General features: G+C 41.1%; 1 protein-coding gene across 1 annotated transcript; it reads right to left on the bottom strand.

Moving 5' to 3' along the window:
* Positions 1–5,602: 5,602 nt before the first annotated feature.
* Positions 5,603–12,500, bottom strand: LOC137303979 (protransforming growth factor alpha-like). Its single transcript, XM_067972373.1, has 5 exons — positions 12,278–12,500; positions 9,413–9,524; positions 8,603–8,752; positions 7,391–7,458; positions 5,603–7,051 (listed from the first exon to the last, which is right to left on the bottom strand). The coding sequence occupies exons 1-4, from the start codon at positions 12,336–12,338 to the stop codon at positions 7,392–7,394; spliced, it is 390 nt and encodes a 129-aa protein (XP_067828474.1). The 5' UTR covers positions 12,339–12,500; the 3' UTR covers positions 5,603–7,051; position 7,391.
* Between the last annotated feature and the right edge of the window lie 5,220 nt (positions 12,501–17,720).

The following is a 17,720-nucleotide window of genomic DNA, read 5'->3' as shown; positions in this document are numbered from 1 at the left end:
GAAGAGAGCTAATATCAGAGTTAAAAAGGGATCTTGCCCTGGTCGATTGGAATCAAAAATTGGTAGGCAAAACAGTAATTGAATAACAGGAGGCCTTCAAGAAGGAGATGGTTTGGGTACAGAGTGGACACATTCCCACTAGGGGGAAAGGAAGGGCATCCAAAGCTAGAGCTCCCTGGATGACTAAAGATATGGAGATTAAAATGAAACAGAAAAAAGGAGGCTTATGACAAATGTAAGTTTTGTAAGACAGCACAGAATCAAGCTGAATACAGAAAGTACAGAGGAGATCAAAAAAGGGGAATAAGACGGGTAAAGAGAGTATGAGAATAGATTAGCGGCTAACATAAAATGGAACCCAAAAATCTTTTATAAACTTATAAAGGGTAGTCAAAGGAAGGATGGGGCCGATTAGGGATAAAAAAAGATCTTCTTGTGGAGGCAGAGGGCATGGCTAAGGTACTAAATGAATACTTCGCATCGGTCTTCACTAGAAAAGAGGATGCTGCCAATGTAGCAGTAAAGGAGGAGGTAGTAGCAAAACTGGATATGATAAAAATAGATAAAGAGGAGGTACTTAAAAGGTTGGCAGTACTCAAAGTAGAAAAAGTCACCCGGTCCAGATGGGATGCATCGTAGGTTACTGAGGGAAGTAAGGGTAGAAATTGCGGAGGCTCTGGCCACAATCTTCCAATCCTCCTTAGATATGGGGGTGGTGCCGGAGGACTGCAAATGTTACACCGTTGTTCAAAAATAGGGAGAGGGATAAACCCGGCAATTACATCCCAACATCGGTGGTGGGGAAACTTTGAGACAGTAATTCGGGGCAAAATTAATTGGCACTTGGAAAAGTATGGGCTAATAAATGAAAGTCAGTATGGATTTGTTAAACGAAAATAGTGTTTGACTAACCTGATTGAGTTCTTTAAGTAACGGAGGGGATTGATTAGGGTAGTGCGGTTGATGTTGTGTCTATGGACTTTCAAAAGTCATTTAATAAAGTACCACAATAGATTTGTTAGCAAAATAAAACCCATGGGATTAAAGGGACAGAGGCAGCATGGATACAAAATTAGCTAAGGGACAGAAAGCAGAGACTAGTGGTGAACGGTTCTTTTTCAGGCTGAGGGGAAGTATACAGTGGTGTTCCCCAGGGGTCAGTATTAGGACCACTGCTCTTTGATATATAGTAATGACCTGGACTTGGGTATAGAGGGTGTAATTTCAAAGTTTGCAGATGACACAAAACTCAGAAATGTGACAAACAATGTGGAAGATAGTAACAGATTTCAGGAGGACATGGACAGACTGGTGAAATGGGCAGACACATGGCAGATGGAATTTAATGCAAAGTGTGAAGCGATACATTTTGGTGGGAAGAATGTCAATATAAACTAAATGGTACAATTTTATAGGGGGTACAGGAACAGAGACATGGGGCTGAATGTATACAAATCTTTGAAGGTGGCAGGACAAGTTGAGAAGGCTATTAAAAAAGGCATATGGGATCTTGGGCTTTAATAATAGAGGCATAGAGTACAAAGGCAAGGAAGTTATGCTAAACCTTTATAAAATACTGGTTAGGTCTCAGCTGGAGTATTGTGTTCAATTCTGGGCACCACACTTTGAGGATGTCAAGACCTTTGAGAGGGTGCAGAGAGATTAATTAAAATGGTAGGAATGAGGGACTTGAGTTATGTGGGGAGACTGGAGAAGCTGGGGTTGTTCTCCTTAGAGCAGAGAAGGTTAAGCGGAGATTTGACAGAGGTGTTCAAAATCATGAACTGTTTTGATAGAGTAAATAAGGAGAAACTGTTACCAGTGGCAGAAGGGTCAGTAACCAGAGAACACAGATTTAAGGTGATCGGCAAAACAGCCAGAGGCAACGAGGAAAGATTTTTTTTTTTGCAGCGAGTTGCTATGATCTGGAATGCACTGCCTGAAAGAGTGGTGGAAGCAGATTCAGTAATAACTTTCAAAAGGGAATTAGATAAAAACGTGAAGGGAAATAATTTACAGGACTATGGGGAAAGAGCAGGGGAATGGGACTCATTGGATAGCTCTACCAGAGAGCCAGCACAGGCACGACGGACCAAATGGCCTCCTTCTGTGCTAATACTATGATAAAAATCTCCTGAATCTTAACTGTTCCAGTGGAAATAACCCAGTATCTCAAGATGCTTCTCATATCTACAGTTTCTCATTCCTGATGGGCACTACATGAAATATTTGCTTTATATCCCCAGCCATACCATTTTGATTTCATATTCTGTTAATTTGGTTTGTTTTAAAAATGACTTCAGATGGCCCACTCCTTTCTGAACCTTTACTAGCATCGCCCCAAGGGGAGGCATTGGGTGTAGCCCACTGTGTTGGGACTTAGCCAAATCCCATAGTCCTCTCTCAAAGTGCAACTCATAATTGTGTTACGCCCTGTAGAAGATAGTACCATGTTGTATAGGTAGGTGTGCTCACTCGAAGTAGTAACGTACCAAGACTGATCATACATATGCCATTGCCTCTAACTGGTATGCGTCATTGGCTCCTCACCAATTTCCCTGTTCTGCACCAAGGAGGCATCCATATATCTCACACCCACACACAGACATATTTCCACATTTTAGAGGGATGCTATTTTATGGTTTTGGTTAAGTTTCTCCCCCAACTGTTTGCTTTTGGGCATCTAGTGCATAGGAAAGACTGGAGGACTTGATAACACTGCCCCTTAGCGGAGGGCCCATATAACGGTCTAGGTGAGGTGTGCCTACATTCAGAACTACAGTCTACACCCAGCTGTCACTTAAATATGAACATACAATTTTGCCAGTTGACAGATGCCCAGGTCCCCTGTCTATTGTTTTGATTACCCTACAAGTGTTTTAAAAAGATCAGTTTGGGTAGTGAATTTTTAGTAATGCACTTCCTGTCAAATGCATTTATGCCATCAAGTAACCCATTGTGAAATAGTTCTGAAACCATATTTCATACAGTTCATAGAAAATTTACAGTACAGGAGGCAGCGATTCGGCCCACCGTGTCAGTACCGGCTGAAAATGAGCCGCCCAGCCTAATCCCACTTTCTAGCACTTAGGCCATAGCCTGTTAGGCTATAGCACTTCAGGTGCTCATCCAGGTACTTTTTAAAATGTAAACAATTTTACAACACCAAGTTATAGTCCAACAATTTTATTTTAAAATTCACAAGCTTTCGGAGGCTTCCCCCTTCCTCAGGTGAATGTCTCCTCCTTCCTCAGGTGAATCATTCACCCGAGGAAGGAGGAAGCCGCCGAAAGCTTGTGAATTTTAAAATAAAATTGTTGGACTATAACTTGGTGTTGTAAAATTGTTTACAATTGTCAACCCCAGTCCATCACCGGCATCTCCACATCATGGCTTTTTAAAATGAGTTGAGGGTTTCTGTCTCTACCACCCTTTCAGAGATAGTGAGTTCCAGACCTTCACCACCCTTTGGGTGAAAGAATGTTCCTCAGCTCCCCTCTAATCCTTCTACCAATCACTTTAAATCTATGCCCCCTGGTTATTGACCTCTCTGCCAAGGGAAATAGATCCTTCCTATCCACTCTATCTCAGCCCCTCATAATTTTGTACACCTCAATTAATTCACCCCTCAACCTCCTCTGTTCCAAAGAGAACAACCTCAGCCTATCCAATCTTTCCTCATAGCTAAAATTCTCCTGCCCTGGCAACATCCTTCTAAATATCCTCCATACCCTCTCTAGTGTAATTACATCCTTCCTGTAATGTGGTGACCAGAACTGTATACAGTACTCAAAACTGTGGCCTAACCAGTGTTTTATACAATTCAAGCATAACCTCCCTGCTCTTATATTCTATGCCTCAGCTAATAAAGGAAAGTATCCCGTATGCCTTCTTATCCACCTGTCCCACTACCTTCAGCGATCTGTGGTTATGCACTCCAGGTCCCTCGCTTCCTCTACACTTTTCAGTATCCTCCCATTTATTGTGTACTCCCTTGCCTTACCTCACTTCTCTGGAATGAATTCCATTTGCCACTTTTTTGCCCACCTGACCAGTCCATTGATATCTTCCTGCAGTCTACAGCTTTCCTCCTCACGATCAACCACATAGCCAATTTTTGTAGCATCTGCAAACTTTTTAAACATAGAGGGTATGATTAAGTCCAAATCATTAAAATATCTCAAAAAACAAGGGACCTTGTACTGAGCCCTGCGGAACCCCAGTGGAAACAGCCTTCCGGTCACAAAAACAGCCGTCGACCATTACCCTTTGCCTCCTACCACTGAGCCAATTTTGGCTCCAACTCGCCACTCTCCCTTGGATCCAATTGCAATTTAAAATTACAGCATTATTTATTGATGTGGTATTTAGGAGTATCCTCCTATAGAATAGATCCTACTGTGCTCTCATTTACAGCCCCCTTCAAATCTTGACTATTTATCACCATCCATTGTTATATTTTGACAAACTTGCTCATTTACCCTTTTTCTTGTGAGGTATTTTCCTGGTTAGTCAACCTATTGAACTCTAATTGGTTTTGGATAATGTGTGTACCAGCTACCAGAATCCACACCAATTGTAAATTGGATTAGCTCCTTTCTATTTGTTTTTGGTAAAATTTAGACTCAAGGCTGCGAGAGCCATTCCAGCAATATTTGTATAACTGGCTTTATTTTTGCCCCTATTGAGAAGTGATAAAAATTGGGAAATAAAAAGCTGGTATCAGTAAGTTATCATAAAGCTGCCAGATTGTCATAAAACCCCCAACTGGTTCACTAATGTCCTTTAGGGAAGGAAACATGCTGACTTTACTTGTTCTAGCCTATGATTCTCCTTCACAACATGGTTATCTCAAATGCATTTACAAGCCAGTTATCATGGCAACTAGGAATAAATAAATGCTTTGCCCACATACTGTAAATGAAAAGTAAGTGATACTTGTTTATAGCCTCCAGATTATTCAATGTATTGAGGGGGTGGGGGAAAGCAATTGTGATATTAGAAGGGCCCTATTCTTACACAATTGGTAATACCCTAAAGCTGTCTAAACATCCTGAGAAAATAAGTAGTGAGACCTAAATACACAGTTGAACAGGGATATTATATTAGAGACAATTGCCCAACTGTGTTGCCAGCAAGGAGTCTTCGATACTTGAAAGAGTACATCAGCAGTTTAGGGCCTCCTGATTACTGCAATAGATTTTAGATCTATTCCAGGGTCTGAATCATGAACATCATGGTTTTGATTGGATAGGGAAGCCAGATAGCTGCTTTCTCTTGGCATTTAAAGAATCTTAAACAAAATAGTACTTTGGTAACATATTGCATTTGTTTAACCACCAAGGCACAGGTGGCTTTGGGAAATTTCAGCTTTGGCATTAGAGTGCAGCAGGAGCAGAAGTCTCAAGACTCCAATAGATTGTAGCCTAGCTCTAATTTTAAGATTGAGTTCTTGTTCTAGACTCTTCCTTCACCATCTTCCCCCCCGCCCCCCCTCCAATTGCATTAGACAGAAATTGGTCATTTTCTCAATCACATGGTCTGAAGAGAGATAAAAGCCAAGAGCACACTTCGAACAATAAATAAATAGGACAAGGGCAGCTTAACACAAGAGAAATTTCATTAGTCAGTCAGTGTTGGGAGGGAAGAGCCCCACCCCATGACATTTGGGGTTGTGATTTTACAATAGGGCACACAGCAGGTTAGTAATTCAATCAAGTTACATGGCTGGCTGGTCACCAATCTGATTGAACAGCATTCAATTACATCTTAAATGGCCTCAACAGGCAGCTCTTCAGGGACACATTTTGAAATTTCCCCACTTAACTACAACCTTAAAGCCACTGATGTAGATTTGACAAACCAAGTTACTGGTCTCTAACTTTTACATATTGTAGAATTAATTAGCCAAGACTGTATTAAGTCAGTAATATTGAAGTCAAGTCTTGCATAGATTTAATAAAATAATTTCAATCCTCCTACAATACAAGCAAATATCCTCCTTCCCACCCATGAAGCAATGGAGGGTCTTCAGCACTTCCCCCACCAACTCTTCCATCTGGACTGGTCTTAGCAAGTTCTAAGTGAAACGAGTCATTGCATTAAAAAAAAGTTAATAAAAAACCCTAAGAGTTGCGTACAAACTAGTGTAAAGAATGTGCAAGTATTCATTTGAGACAACATCCAAGGTCAGGCCCCATTCTAGACAGTATTTAGGTTAAATGACAAAGCGGGTGACCAGTTCACTGTGGATACCATACCAACATGTTGCCCAACAGTTTCCCAACACAGTTTCTAGCTTTCTGCAAGAGGGAAATGTCTCTAAATGAGTCTTCACTGCTTTTGCAGATTTTCCTCAAATGCCAATAGAACAAATTTTAGAACCCACAAGCTAAAACAGACCAAAAATCAGGGACTCATGTGGGTGATTGTGTACTTGCACCTGGGAAGGACAGGGTCAACGGGTTATAAAAAGGAGTGTTTGTGGTTACAAGTGTGTAACTACCACACAAAGTTAACAAGGTGAGTGGAGCAGGGAAGAGTGCACAGCTTAAGTCATCACTAGGTTCACCCGATCCAAGATTCAACAAATGTTCAAACAAGGTTTCAACCTTTGAAGTTCAGTCCACCCTAGATTTCATTGGTAGCTGAACCAGTGACAGCAAAAAGCCACTGTGCTGAGCAACTAGAACACATGGTCACCTTTCAGAACGCAACTTGTTTTCAAGGCCCTTGCTACTCAGTTGTATTGGTAATCAATAAATGTGAACAATGTCCACTGTTGGCTGTACTATAAATATCTGTTGAAACAACTAACAGCAGACAGTGATGGGTATGGTGACAATCAATAAAAGGCATCAATGAGCAATTGAGACATGTAACATATGTTAGTGTATTAAAATCCAATACCCCAAAGAATATGGAGTTATTTGCAGAACCCATCTTGCACAAATTTTAAAAAGTGTTCTAAAAGTCTTCAGTGTCTTAAATGCAAAATTTTGTAGGTTCCCATCTTGCAAGATTAGTGGACTTCCAAATCCATGTTAGTCATCTGTAAACAAGAGATGTTACAAGTTAGCCAGTTTTGTAACAAAAAAAACTTAAGTGGAATCATTAGAGTGAAGTAGAGATGATCAGTTTAGTATCCCCTTAATCTAAGTGGGGCATTAGAAACTTTCATATCCATCAGCCACTGTCAATTTCAAGCCATTGATAAACTAACAAGTCACTTGTTGGTTAGAATCAGAGTTGGGAGAGCATTCTCTCAAACTACAGTGAGTGAATGCAAGTGCAACACTGAATTCTACCCCCCGCCCTATAAATTGGGTGTAGAAGCTAGTATCCTTTCCCTTGTAGAAATGAACAAGTGCATTATTACTGTGTACTGTACCTTATATATTCACACCTGTGCAAGCTTCAGCCTCCATTCTATGATTCCATTGTTTACATTTACAGAAACTGGAAATAAGAATTCAAAAAAAAAAGTTACTGCTGAACCCCTTCCACTTCTGCCCAAATTGGTAGAATTGAAACATCAAGCAACTTTCTGCATCAAAAAGGTTAGATTACAGGCAGCAAGTAGTCCTGGGATCAAAGGATGTGTGTGTCTAAATGGGCTCACTAATAGTTACAATACCTGTAATGTGAAGGCTGGGAGGGTTCATTTGGTTGAATTTGAAGTGGAATTTCATCAGGAGTTACCAAGTTAGCATCAGAAGAGAGATTAGCAGAGTGGGCAGACCAAGAAATATCTAGTACGGTACATTTTTGGGATTAATTGCACAATGAGGCCTGTTCTCCGGATATATAAATTTGTAGGGAACATTGTTAGAAAAACATACTATTCTGGGTTTTATACATGGGCATTGAATATAAAAGCACAAGAGTGATGTGCAAATTCAAGATATTGTTAGGCCTAAGAGTATTGTGTAGCTATGAGCACTACAAGAAATAAATTAGCCATGAAAGAATACAAAGATATCTTAGTCATTGCTCAATTAGGCCTTTTCCACTTAAAAGAGGCCAAGGTTGGTGGGGTGGGAAGACAGAGTTTTAAAAGACCAAATATATTATATAAAAAAGAGAATGGCAAGTTTCCACTGGCTGGCAAAAGAAATTAGTTTCATGGTCACTTGATGAATTGCACTACTGAGAGGTTTAGAGAAGGATTTCCAGTGCTTAGGGCCTGGGCAGCTAAAGGCACAGCCACCAATGGTGGAGCAAAGCAAAAATTAGGGACGCACAAGAGACCAGAATTGGAGGAGTGCAGCGATTTCAGGGAAGGTTACAGAGCTAGGGAGGGGCAAGGCCAGGCCATGGAGGATTTGAAAATTGAGGTGTTGCTGGACTGGGAACTAAAGCAGGTCAGCATGCACAGGATTTGGTACAAGTTAGGATACAAGCAGAATTTTTGGAAGGTGCAAGGTGGGAAGCTGGCCAGGAGATCATTGGAATGGGGCTGTATGGGCCAAATGGCCTCCTTCTGTGTTGTATCGATTCCATGATTAGAGTCCAGAGGTAAAGGCATGGATGAGGTTTTCAGCAGATGAGCCAAGGCCAGGGTAGAGCTGGGTGATGTTAGAGGTGGAAGTACATCACTTACTGTATGCAGAGACAGAGTGTAGCTGCCATACTTGTAACCAAAACAGGGATCATAGCAAAGACAAGGATTGTCTGTGTATCTGGATCCTCAGACACCACAGCTAGCAAGTCAAAGTACTGACATCTGTTTCCAACAAATCCTGTTGAACATCTGGAATTGGAAAAAAAGTTACACTAGTGCTCATTTATGGTATTTTTTGCCTCTCCAAGAGTTCAATTTTTTGCTGGCATTAATTCAATGGATGGCTCAGCCTACACCCCAAACAAAATTCTTTTTTGAAATCATACATTGCAAAAATGTTAGTTATTTGACTGGAAACCATCACTGCCAAGCTCGACCTCGTCCTGCCACAATCTACAAATTAAGGAAGTGGTCACTGGATAGTCACAAAGCAGGAACCCCCACCTGGATTTCTCAGCCTTGTCTGCTCCCTCTCTTGCCCAATTGCAACACCCTTACTTTTGCCCCAGCTGAAATCAGCAGAAACTTACAGCCTTTATGTGGCTCACCTATGCTGGAGAATTTAGCCACTGGTGCTTGCTCAACAGTATAGTCTAATTACTCACACATCAAGTTCAGTGGATAATTGAAAAGGTTTGAGTAGTTAAATCATGTAAATCAACACTAGATAAGTTCTATAGATATTTCACTGCAAGATTCCAAAGTTATACTTCCTTAGATAAACAAGCATCATTTCCATCTAGATCATTGTACTCGGCTCAAGAATTTTCATGTAGTTCTATGAGAAACAAAAGCAGCACTCATTTAAAAGTGATCAGGTAGCAAACAAGTGATCTTACTTCTACTTACATGCAAGATAGAACATCGTCAGATACTAGATGTCTGCATGATCCATGAAAGCAGAAACCAGCGTAGGACTCTGAACAGTCTGCAAATTGTTCCTGAATGCTAGTTGCTACAGCTGTTTTAAAAAAGGTTAGTGGTTTGGGCAAACAGCAAAAAGTCACCAGCTTAAATCAAACCAAATAAAAATATTAGCATCTTAGCTCCTTTACACTGAATTTTTGTGGGCCGGTTAGGATAACCCACATTGGTTAGGATAACCCACATAAACTAGCTACAAAATACAATTCACTACAATGACAAGCTAGACCAAGGGGCACTGGAGTTTTGTTACACCAATAAAAATGTACTAGGTAAACTGTCACAGCATACAACATCCTATAACCAGTAGCGTTATAGGCTGCAATATTGTGTTCATTAATGTCAAGAACATTTTAGCACATTGGTGGACACATGACAATTATTGGGGGGGGGGCGGGGTATTGGTGACAGCAAGTTAAGACACTCCTTGCATCACCAGACAGATTTGAATTTCACTCTAGGGAGTGTGAGAATTAGTTTGTGTAATCTCTGCTCCAAACTCAGGAGCCCACAATGTTTAGTGTGAGAATTCACACCGGCACTCAAAGTTGGAGTGAGGCAGTGCAAGCAGCACTTGTGCCATATGAACCATGGGAGTACTGGATGCCATTTTGTGTCACATTTTGCCAGCATGAATACACAATAGCTTTGAAGTGACAAAAATTGCAAGTTTACCATCTGCATCTGTAAACCTTTTGCTAAAAAGTTCAATAGGCTTGAGAAATTGGGTTCCAAAATGCATTTAAGCAATTCTTAGGTTTTGTGGCATTTATGGCAATTCATACTAAAAAAGTGTGCAGAACAGTTTTAGTCCACTATGAACATTGTACCCAGGATTGTGATACACTCACTGCTTGATAGTACCTTTCTGTGCTGTGTATTTGTAGAGCAATTTCCAAGTCTCACTGCATTACTAGATCTGGGAATAGGTCTTGCTTTGCCTTCACTATTTGAAAAATCAGTCTCAGTAATTGAGTTACTGATATCCTCCTAGTTAGCCCAGTCTTTATAATAAGCAGAGACCTCACAGCTCCCCCAGCCCAAGATTCATGACTTATGATTTTACAGTCTGAAAGAATGGAATCTATTTGAATATAGGCAATTTGTTAATCCTAAACTCAGTTTGCAAATTCAATTGCAAAGAGATTCAAGGTATTCCATGCAATAATCAGTTTTACTGGCATTGACAATTGAGTTATGTAGTCTACACAGGTGTATTTAAACACAAGTGGTTAGCAGCTATGAAACAATTCTTGCCTTGGCACAATAGACTTCATTCTAATCAGTGTGGTTCTTCTGGATATATATCAGACATTTCTATAGTTACTCTGGATGAACAAAACATACTAAATGCTCATATTACTACACCTCTGCAGATCTCAATACAGAAAAAGGTAAAATAGATAGCTCTGAAAGGCAGGGAGATCTAATTAGCACACAGTCTCCACTTAAACACCAACTGCACTAACAGGTGTACCAGCTTCAAGTTAGTTACCAGCAGGGACATGAAGCAGATCCCTCAGATAGTCAAAGTTAGGTACTGGTGCTACCAAGGGTGGAGCACTGAGCTTTATCAAGGTTGTGTTTTGGTCTTGTAAGCAAGCCTGTATTGGATGTCCCCTCAAAAAAAAAAGTACTCATTCACAAGGATGTAGGTTAATAGATTGAATTGCTGCATGGCAAGATGAAGAATTTACCTCAAGTTTGACAGCACACATCAAAAGGCCAATACATTACTACAAGTGCAGATGTTGCTAGATGCAAGCTCCAGACTCCCAGGCTTTTCCAAACAGTGAGAATTATGATAAAGGGCAAGTTTGAAGAAACTTCCCAGTCCAAAGCTTACAGGTGTTGCACTCATATTCCACCAGGAAAAAAAAAGTAGTTTTAGCCAAATTGAGAAGGCTATTTGAAAACTATCAAATTGATAGTTAGGGAAGCTCAATTTCAAAGGGCCAACAGAAGTTGGATTAACATTGTTGAGTGGATGGAAGCAGTGAATAGACAAAAAATTCCAATTGATGAAATAAAAACAAAATGGTTGAGCAGTCAAGCTAGATCACTTAAAAAAAGACAAAAATAGAAGCAGAGTGTACAATTCTTATCCCAAGGGTGAAAACATTTAGATACAGACAGGTGTGATCCATTCTATAATAGAAAGATTTCAAAGTGCCATTCAATAATACAACATAGGTGGTGTCTATCTGGGAAAGTGGATAACAAGGATGTGTGGAGCACACAGCCACACAGAGAAAAATTGATCTTCTAAAGATTGGCAGAAAATCAGGACAATGGCAGACCTACATGACTCACTATCAAACTCATTTACCCACTGACCATCAAAAAAAAATTAAAAGCCTAGATGAAAGAATGGTCCCAGGAATAGATAAATAAGACAATTATCCTTAGTTCCCTATTCAGCCTTTGAAAAATTGGCTCAAAGGGAAAAAAAACATTGAACTTGGCATCTGATCAGAAACATTATGCAGTCATCACCTTCAATTTGCTATATTAAGTGAGAATCTGATGCATGGAAAATGCTCAATATATTTTAAGACTTACAGCTAAAGCAGTTGTTACTTGTTTGAAGTTCATATTTGCAGGTTTTTGATGTGGTACTAGCAACTACTGTGGAAACAAGCATTGGTGTTCCAGTTCATGTGGAGACAATCAGGATATGTTTGTATCCACTGCACTCACTATGGTGCAGGAGTTCATAATACACTTTGTTTAAAAAAATTAAGTAGTCACTCCCTTCACACCCACAGGGTGCTGAAAAAGTCACCTTACCTGCCAGAAGCAGCAGGAGTCCCAACAAGAGGCTCATTCTGCAGGTTGCATTGCCAGCCATTTCTAGTCAGAATTGGAACAGCACAGGGGCAATCCTGAGACAGTTAGAGATATTGTTAAGTACAGGCAGGACTCAAGGATTAAGTAATAGCACAAGTAGCTAGATATCTGGTGGTTCTGGTCTTCCTGACACTTTTTCACCTGCTGTAATCAAGAGAGATCCATGAACTATAGCACCATGAAGACCAGAGTAGCAGTTGCTACTATAGCACCATGAAGACCAGAGTAGCAGTTGCTACTATATCACCTTACCAATAAGGAGCAGCAGCAGCCAGGTATCAAATACTGAAACTACAGCTTCACTCTGATTGCTAGACTTTATATTGGTAACCAGCAACTACCAAAAAAAAACTACCTGCACACCTGTTGCTTGTTGGTCCTGTTTATGGAGGCAGATTGAAACCAAGAACATCAAAAACCATAGCAACACACCAACACATATATGGAAATAAAGCTCACTCAATTAGGAACTGCAACACACAATTTCATTTCACCTGTGAGGGGGCCCAATCACTGCCGTGCAGTACAGACAGACAGACAGTCATCACATTACTGTAGGTTATGTTGTCTCCTTTGCATTTTTCTTGAAAGTTTTATTGCTAGTTATTTATTTCAGTTGTGAGTCTGCAAAAGTGAAAATGTAACAGGGACTTCCAGCAGCTAAACAACTTAAGTTGCCTAGATCATTGTTTTCCTACTAATTTGCTCCTCAGTAGTTTGGTTAAGAATATCAGGTTCCTGGCTGTAATATTTTCTAATAAGACATCCTGGCAAAAGCTTGATCACAGACTGGATGATATAATACTGGGTTCAGGTTTTCTTCAGTTATTCCAATACAAAGTTAGTACAACTGAAGAAGGCTCGAGTTTAGAAAGAATAGCAGGTGAGGGGGGGGAAGGGCTGAGCATTCCATGATAAATTTTCAAGTTAAAACACGCACACACACTTATGAATCATAGTATTTGGACACATGGATAAAGCAGTGACATTGATGAAGTTAATAGGGAGCGAAATCAAGGGCAGCTTGTGAAAGAGCACGGTGAAGAACTCCATGAAGATAATGAAGAATGTCCCAAAAAGAAAAAAACAGAACGACTTGCATTTATATAGCGCCTTTCACGACCTCAGGACATCCCAAAGCACTTTACAGTCAATGAAGTACTTTTGAAGTTTAGTCACTGTTGTAATGTAGGGAAACACGGCAGCCAATTTATGCACAGCAAGATCCCACAAACAGCAATAAGATAATGACCAGATAGCCTGTTTTCTTTATAATGATGTTGGTCGAGGGATAAATATTGGCTATTGTCCCTGCTGACACCAAGGAAGGTAGCAGTGACTCTGGGAGAGAAACGGCATTGTTGGAGGATGTTGCTGGGAGTTCTTATCCCTGATTCATCAAGTAATAGTGAATTAAGACTTTAAGGAAATGATCAGCAGTTATCAAGTGCTGTTGCATACCTAGACAATGACAGATATGCTTTTGAAAAGTGTAGAGCTGTTATTTGTGGGGGATTCGCTAAAGAAAATCAAAATTACATTACTTTTGGAAGTAAATTTTAAAAAGAGATCTTGCCCTGGTGGATTGGAATCAAAAATTGGTAGGCAAAACCGAAATTGAACAATGGGAGGCTTTCAAGGAGGAGATGGTTCAGGTACAGAGTAGACACATGTCCACGAGGGGGAAAAGAAGGACATCCAGAGCTAGAGCTCCCCCTGGATGACTAAAGATAGTAGGGGGAGAAATTGGATAGGGGTCCGTTTCGGGCGGGGGTATCGCGATGCGCTAACACCCCACGCCCGATGGACCCTACGCAGGCAGGACGCAAGTTTGGACCCAAGGGAGCACTTACCTGCAATCAGCCTTCCTTTCCAGGCCTTGTATGTAGAATCAATGCAATTCGCACTTTCCACCACCTGGGGGAGCTCAATCTGTTAAAGTGAGGACGTTTCTTAGAAATCTCTTAAAGCTGGCTGGTACCTGTTATTTGATGAAAATAACAGCCTGCACTGGCAGCTATTCAATCATGACAGGCACATCACCCAGACACACGTCCCGCTTTCTTGCAGGAGAAGGTGGCGCATATCAAAAGGGAGCAAGTGGCAGTGGCATTTAGCCCCTCAAGCCTGTTCCACCATTCAATGAGATCATGGTAGACCTGTGACCTAACTCCATACACCCGCTTTAGCCCCATATCCCTTGATACCCTCGGTTCACAGAAATCTATCAATCTCAGATTTAACATTCACAATTGAGCTCGCATCAATTGCCATCTGCAGAAGAGCGTTCCAAACGTCTCCCACCCTTTGCGTGTAGAAGTATTTCCTAACTTCACTCCTGCACGTCCTGGCTCTAAACAGTTACAAATATCTCGGTAGCCAGAAGCAACAATCCAGCCACTAACCTGTAAATCCTCATGGTCCCTTTAAATAGCGCTGGTGGCGGGGGGGGGGGGGTCCTCCAGGCACTCCAAGACATGTTTAGACGGTCGGGGTTAAGACTCTGCGTTGAGTTCAGCGTTAAGTCCCAAAATGGTGTCTATCACTTTAAATCAGCATTGCACACTGAAGCCATTTTCTCCCTACTTTACATAATTCCAGCGTTATCTGCGCCTGCGCAAACTCCTATACCAAGATGGCGTCTGGCGCATGTCACGCAGGAAACGTGCGTGCGTATCTAAAACGCCATCTTGGATGTCGGAGAGGCCGTGTAGCACCAAAACAACGGGCATTACACGGCCCAATTTAGCGTCCATAGAGATTAAAGTGAAACCAAAAAAGAAGGATTACGACAAATGTAAGTTTCATAATACAATAGAGAACAAAGCAAAATACAGAAAGTACAGAGGAGATCTAAAAAAGAGAACAATACGAACATATGAATTAAGAGCTGGGTAGGCCATTCGGCCCCTCAAACCTGCTCTGTCATTTCATAAGATCATGGCTGATCTGATTGTGACCTCAACCCTACATTCCTGTCTACCTACTATAACCTTTGACTCCCTTGTTAATCAGGAATCTATCTAACTCAGCCTTAAAAATATTCAATGACCCTGCCTCCACCGCTCTCTGGGGAAGGGAGTTCCACCGACTCATGACCCTCCGAGAGAAAAAATTTCTCCACATTAAATGGGAGACCCCTTATTTTTAAACTGTGTCCCCTAGTTCTTGTCTCTCCCACAAAGGGAAACATCCTCTCAGCATCTACCCCTTCAAGTCCCCTCAGGATCTTATATGTTAGATCCTAGGGGCAAAGAGAGAGTATGAGAATAGATTAGTGGCTAACATAAAAGAGAACACAAAATTCTTTTATAAACATATAAATAGTAAAAGGGTAGTCAAATGAAGGGTGGGACTACCAAATCTAGAGCCCCCTGGATGTCAAGGACCATACAGGGTAAGATAAGGCAAAAAAGGAAAGCTTATGTCAGACACCGAGAGCTCAATACTGCAGAAAGCCTAGAGGAGTATAGAAAGTGAAGGGGTGAAATTAAAAAGGAAATTAGGAAAGCAAAGAGAGGACATGAAAATATATTGGCAAGTAAAATCAAGGAAAACCCTAAGATGTTTTATAAATACATAAAGAGCAAGAGGATAACTAAGGAAAGAGTAGGGCCTATTAGAGACCAAAAAGGTAATCTACGTGTGGAGGCGGAAGATGTGGGTATGGTTCTTAATGAAAACTTTGTGTCTGTCTTCACAAAAGAGAGAGATGATGCAAACATTGTAGCTAAGGAGGAGGAGTGTGAAATATTGGATGGGATAAACATAGTGAGAGAGGAAGTATTAAGAGGATTAGCATCTTTGAAAGTAGATAAATCACCAGGGCCGGATGAAATGTATCCCAGGCTGTTAAAAGAAACAAGGGAGGAAATAACGGAGGCTCTGACCGTCATTTTCCAATCCTGCCTGGATATAGGCATGGTGTCGGAGGATTGGAGGACTGCTAACGTTGTACCGTTGTTTAAAAAGAGAGGGATAGACCGAGTTATTATAGGCCAGTCAGTCTAACCTCAGTGGTGAGCAAATTATTGGAATCAATTCTGAGGGACAGGACAAACCGTCACTTAGAAAGGCACGGAGTAATCAAGGATAGTCAGCATGGATTTGTTAAGGGAAGGTCGTGTCTGACTAAATTGATTGAATTTTTTGAGGCGGTAACAAGGAGGGTCGATGAGGGTAGTGTGTTTGATAGAGTCTGCATGGATTTTAGTAAGGCTTTTGACAAGGTCCCATGTGGCAGACTGGTCAAAAAAGTACAAGCCCATGGGATCCAAGGGAAAGTGGCAAATTGGATCCAAAATTGGCTTAGTAACAGGAAGCAAAGGGTAATGGTCGACGGGTGTTTTTGTGACTGGAAGGCTGTTTCCAGTTGCTTATCTATTATCATATCTTTTCATCTAATTGAGTTCTGCAGGGCTCAGTACTAGGTTTTTGTGTATATATTAATGATTTTGCCTTAAATGTAGGGGACATGATTAAGAAGCTTGCAGATAATATAAAAATTGGCTGTGTGGTTGATAGAGAGGAGGAATGCTGTAGACTGCAGGACGATATCGATGGTCTGGTCAGGTGGGCAAAAAAGTGTCAAATGGAATTCAATCCAGAGAAATGTGAGGTAATGCCTTTGGGGAGGGCAAACAAGGCAAGGGAGTACACAATAAATGGGAGGATATTGAGAGGTGTAGAGGAAGTGAGGGACCTTGGAGTGCATATCCACAGATCCCTGAAGGTAGCAGGACAGGTAGATAAGGTGGGTAAGAAGGCATACGGGATACTTTCCTCTATTAACCAAGGCATAGAACATAAGAGCAGGGAGGTTATGCTAGAATTGTATAAAACACTAGTTAGGCCACCGCTTGAGTACAGTGTACAGTTCTGATCACCACATTACAGGAAGGATGTAATTGCACTAGAGAGAGTACAGAGGAGATTTATGAGGATGTTGCCAGGACTGGAGAATTTTAGCTATGAGGAAAGATTGGATAGGCTGGGGTTGTTTTTTTTGAAATAAGAGGAGGCTGAGGGGTGATTTAATTGAGATGTACAAAATTATGAAGGGCCTAGATAAAGTGGACAGGAAGGACCCATTTCCCTTAGCAGAGAGGTCAATAAACAGGGGGCATAGATTTAAAGTGATTAGTAGAAGGATTAGAGGAGAATTGAGGAAAACGTTTTTCACCCAGAGGGTGGTGGGGGTCTGGAACTCATTGCCTGAAACGGTGGTAGAGGCAGAAACCCTCATCGCATTTAAAAAGCACCTGGATATACACCTGGAGTGCCATAGCCTACAAGGCTGCGGACCAAGTGCTAGAAAGTGGGATTAGGCTGGGTGGTTCATTTTTGGCTGGTGCAGACATGATGGGCTGACTGGCCTCCTTCT

The sequence above is a fragment of the Heptranchias perlo genome, chromosome 36 (assembly GCF_035084215.1).
Source record: "Heptranchias perlo isolate sHepPer1 chromosome 36, sHepPer1.hap1, whole genome shotgun sequence".
Lineage (NCBI taxonomy): Eukaryota > Metazoa > Chordata > Chondrichthyes > Hexanchiformes > Hexanchidae > Heptranchias > Heptranchias perlo.
The sequence above is the reverse complement of the archived record's forward strand: the minus strand, read 5'-3'. Positions and strand labels throughout refer to the sequence as shown.

What these genes read in the sequence shown, in the direction of transcription:
- LOC137303979 (XM_067972373.1), bottom strand. Translation starts at nt 12,338, where the DNA reads ATGGCTGGCAATGCAACCTGCAGAATGAGCCTCTTGTTGGGACTCCTG. An exon ending in ACTCCTGCTGCTTCTGGCAG is followed by an intron (nt 9,525 to 12,277) that starts GTAAGGTGACTT and finishes TTTTTAAAACAG; the next exon opens with CTGTAGCAACTAGCATTCAG. An exon ending in GACGATGTTCTATCTTGCAT is followed by an intron (nt 8,753 to 9,412) that starts GTAAGTAGAAGT and finishes TTCCAATTCCAG; the next exon opens with ATGTTCAACAGGATTTGTTG.